General features: G+C 58.1%; 1 protein-coding gene across 1 annotated transcript in view; it reads right to left on the reverse strand.

Moving 5' to 3' along the window:
- Window positions 1–776: 776 nt before the first annotated feature.
- Window positions 777–4,474, reverse strand: part of LOC113204392 (uncharacterized) — an 18,024-nt gene continuing 14,326 nt past the window's right edge. Inside the window, exons 4-6 of the mRNA XM_052269366.1 lie at window positions 3,504–3,644; window positions 2,993–3,223; window positions 777–2,895 (exon numbers count right to left, since the gene is read on the reverse strand). Coding sequence (XP_052125326.1) covers window positions 2,261–2,895; window positions 2,993–3,223; window positions 3,504–3,597 — 960 coding nt within the window. The 5' untranslated portion in view covers window positions 3,598–3,644 and the 3' untranslated portion in view covers window positions 777–2,260. The remainder of the gene's footprint in view (window positions 2,896–2,992; window positions 3,224–3,503; window positions 3,645–4,474) is intronic.

Consider the following 4,474-nt stretch of genomic DNA (forward strand, 5'->3'; position numbering starts at 1 on the left):
CCCCCTCCTTACCTTACCTCCCCTTTCCTTCCCTTTCCACGTTGGCCCGAACCCCCCTCCTCCCCTAACCCTATTTCCCTCTCTTTACTACACCTGACATTTCGTGTAAACATTTGATTTGAAGGCCTCTGTTCCTTCTAATCTCATCACCAAGTTTGCTGCCGCCGGGCCCCCCCGGGCCTGTGGGACCTGCTGGGGCCTCCTCCCCGTCCTCCCCGTGTACCCTTATTCACCCGGGGCGCGCCGGCCCGGGTGGCGGGCGCACTGCAATGGGGTCCTAGAGAGCCTGCTCTACACTGGAGAATGTACTGAACACGTTATTAACAAGTCGTGTTCCGCAGAAGTGCTACTTTAAAATAAGTCTATTAGAAGAGATTTTTAACCCAGTTTATTGTAATAAAAAGAACAGCACTATAGTTAGTTGTTTTCGTCGTAAAGTTCGAAGTGTTTCCTTTGCAGTATCCGTAAGTAGGTGCTGGAGATAATAAAGAAGTGATACAGTGGAGTACCACCTGATAATCTGCTGCAGGCGAGGCTGCAGGTCAGAACGATAACAAAGCCGTTGCCAATCTGCTGAGCGCCCGATTGCCGAGCCGCGCGGTCGCTGGGCGGACGCTGAGCGGACGTTGGGTGGACGCTGAGAGAACGAGGATCCCGCGGCTGAGAGCGAGGGCTCTGTGGTGGGCTCTCGGAGCGAGCTCATCGGAGCCTCTGGCTTGTGCAAACAGCCCTGTGCTGTTGAGTGGGGAGGGCCAGCGGTAAAGGGCACACAACACTCTCATTTCGACCGACTAACTTTTTATTCATCATTCATCATATGGTAACAGACAGGGTTTGACAGGTTTCTACGTCACCCACAAAAAACACAACAAGTCAAGGCGCCTGAACTCGGCATAATAGCACCACCACAACTAACGAACAACAACAGCGATTCATACCTGTCGATGTAGGGAACATTTTTAGTTAGAAAGGGGCCGACGCGGACCGGGGGAGGGTGGGGTGTTTTGCGAACACAGCAACAGTGCTATGTTTTTAATGTGTGCGGGGATTCGGTTAGTCTGGTACCTCCGCATTTTGAGTGGAAAGTGGTGATGAAGAAGGGGGGGGGGGTAATTTAAGGAGACGAAACGGTGAATTCAGACAAGGGGTTGAGAAGGCGAAGGAGTCTACGCTTCGCGCAGCGGGAAGCTGCGGGAGTCAGGCAACCAGCCTCACCAGCCTGTCACGTTTCCAAGTCGGACTGACAAGTTCCCAGAACTTCCCCCGCAAAGACACTGTCAAAGCGCCTGTCATGGATTTCTTTTCTACCAGCAACAGCGACGGCCCAGTATTGGAGCGAACATGATTAGGCGTCTTCCGTCGCTGAAACACAAGGATCCGGCTCAATCTGAACAAAAACTGTTGGCGACAGTCGTTGTCTTATTGCTGAGGTTTTGGTCACTTTGAAACGGGTTCCCTCGGGACCACGTTGCTATTGAGCGTATTGTTTAAAATTAGATAAACGTAGGGTTAACAATACTTAGGTATTAGGGGCGTCAGAAAACATGAACCCAAACAACCGCATTTTTTCAATAAATATCTCTACGTACTACATTGACATTTTGGTAATACAATAACTTACGGTACAGATAACTGCGCTCAGCGCTTTAACATAATATTATAGGTGTATAATAGCTATACCAGTCTCGTCGACAATTGCTCGAAAAACAGATAACAGATAACAAAATAACGACATCCACCACGTTAGTTGGGGGTACGGGGGAGGTGGATCTACTCACTGCTAACGGAATCGGGAACACAAGTTCGCCACTAGGCTTTGATCCCGTAGTATTGATTGGTCAGTCTTTGCACTGTGCTACTTTCCGGTCGGTGTGCTGCTACTTCCGGTGAGGAAAGGGAGGGCACTGCAGGGTGGGCCGGGTAAGGCCCGGGTAGGGGTGGGCGGACTGGCTCGGGGGCTGCTCCCAGGGGTGCAAACAAAACTGTGCTCTCAATTTTCGAATTTTTGGAGGAAACTTCTTAATACTTTGCTCCACTAGGTTTCCCCCTTTCTCGTGCCGCCGATAACATCTCACGACACACACAAGAGAATTGAAACTCGACAACACAGTTGAATGGGCACACCGTCCAGGAGCACCAGGGTGGGCGCAGGGCGCGGGGCGTCCGGGGGCGCAGGTTAGGGTCTGTGGAGCCCCCGTCGCCCCCGCGACCGGGCGCCACCCTAGACTAACCCCTCCGAGTTGAGCCAGTCCGTACTGGGCTACACGGGCGTCGTCCTCCGCGGCTGCGGCTCCCACACCATCTCCCGGTGCACGTGCGCGTGGCCCTGGCCGTGGAGGCCCTGGCCGTGGCCGCGCCCGTGGCCGCCCCAGGTGTTGTAGCGCATGGCCGCGGGGGGCGCGGCGAGCGGCCCGGGCGCTAGCTCCAGCTCGGCGCCGGACACGAGCGCCAGCTGCGCCACCGTCGCCGACCAGTCCTCACCGGACACGAGCGGGTCCACGGAGGCGTCCCTCTTGAGCGGTAGCGACGAGCAGGAAGCCCGCAGCATCCGCTGCGAGGGCGCGGGGCTGGGCCGGGGGCTGGGCCGCGGGCTGGGCCTGGGGCTGGGCTGCGGTGGGCGGCCGGGCGCGAGGTCGCCGTACGCGCTGATGGGGCTGTGGTACTGGAAGCGCTCCAGGCTGTGGTAGCCGCTCTGCGCGCCCTGCTCCCGCTGCCGCCGCTCGCCGTGCTCCCGCTCGCCGCGCTCACGCACGCTCCCGCGCACGTGGTTGAGCAGCGGCGGCGGCGCGGCCGTGCCGAGCTGCGGCGGCGGCACGTACGCGGGGCCGTTGGGCAGCACGCCGTCCAGGTCGCGCCAGGCCAGCGCGTCCGGGTGGCGCGGGCACGGCGACCGGCCTGCAACAAGTGCGCGACGGGGAGGTCGTTACTCACCGTGACGACCACCATCACCATGACAACAACAACGACGACGACAACAACAAACGGAACTTACAAGTCTTCGTGTCCAGCAGGAGGCGGTCCTTGACGTGGTGCAGCGCGAGCAGCACGGCGGCCGCCCCGGCCAGCAGCGAGGCGGCCAGCGACCCCAGCAGCAGCGCGACCCCCGGGCCGTAGGCGAGGCTGAGCCGCGGGGGCTGGCCAGGCGGCGGCGGCGGCACCAGCTCGCCCGCCTCCGCGCGCAGCGTGGTCACGTACACCACCAGCCCCACCAGCAGCACGAGCGCTGCGCAGCACAAACGGACCTCGTCACCACCACCCGCACCACCGCGCACCACCCTCTGGTCCTGGTAATCGCACCCCTCATCGTAGAGGTCGAGGGATATACTTCACTCTAAATTTTCTTTGTCTTTTCTTAATTTTTCTTCTTTTTCATTGTATGGTTTTCAAATATTTATTCTCATTTTTATTTCGACCATTTTTTTAAAAAAAATTGTTTAATGTTGTACACTGATTTTATTTTGCGTGAAGTACCCCTCGGTAGGGTTACACTCACGGATACTCACAGGTGAGCACAAAGAGCACCCCGGACGCGAAGATGAGCAGTCGGTCCCGGCCGCGCACCGTACCGGCGAGCCAGCAGCCCTCCGCCAGCAGCATCAGCAGGAGCGACGTCACGAAGAAGGACGCGGCGTGCGTGGCGGCGTCTGGATCGGAACAGAGAGGAAGAAAGCTTTATAAAGGTATACCGTCAGTGCGGCGTTTACCACGGGACGGGCGCGACAGCGCGGCGCGCTGCAGTGCGTCAGACTCGTTAATGTAGAATTCCCCTTGGGGGCGCGGCGGCGCCGGCGGAGCGCTGATTGGGCGTGATGAAGCCCGAGGGGATGCAGGGTAGGGGTGGGGGGGGGCTGCTGCCGGGCCTCCCGGGCTGCAGCCAGCATGCACAGAGGCTGACCTGGGGCTAACCTAAAAACCAATACGGAACTGGGATAAAAACAAAACAAACGTTACAAACAATGCCAAACGCCAGGCCAGGCGCCCGATCTGCGCTGTAGACAGCGAAGAGGGGGAGGGGAGGGGGGATTCGTCTTGTGGTAGAGTAAGTCTTGGGGTTAGTCTGAAAAAAAAATGGCCAGAACCAAGGTCAAACTTTCGAAACAATAAACAAAAATATGCTACTTTTAAAGTGACGCTGGTCTCTTATTATCGGGCGTTCCAGCACTGATGTCACACGACGGCATGGAATCCAAATTTCCTCCAATAATGTTATTTTCCAACGCCGGAGGCCCGTTTCCTCCTCGGGCAGGCTGACTTGCCCGGCCGTTGGCAGCCGCGGGGAGCGCCTGGGAGGTAGGCAACGCGAGCGCCCCGGTGCGCTCGGTGCGATGTGCTGCCTACCTCGCGGGCGCTCTCCGCTCCGCTCTCGGTTGCGCGCTGCTCCACTCCCGCACTCTCAAAGGCCTTTCCAGGATAACACCTCGCAGCCAATCCACACAGCACTGAACGAAAATTGGATTAGCCCCCTCTCCCCCCA

This window comes from Frankliniella occidentalis, unplaced genomic scaffold (assembly GCF_000697945.3).
Source record: "Frankliniella occidentalis isolate FOCC.00 unplaced genomic scaffold, Focc_3.1 Scaffold90, whole genome shotgun sequence".
Classification (NCBI taxonomy): Eukaryota; Metazoa; Arthropoda; class Insecta; order Thysanoptera; family Thripidae; genus Frankliniella; species Frankliniella occidentalis.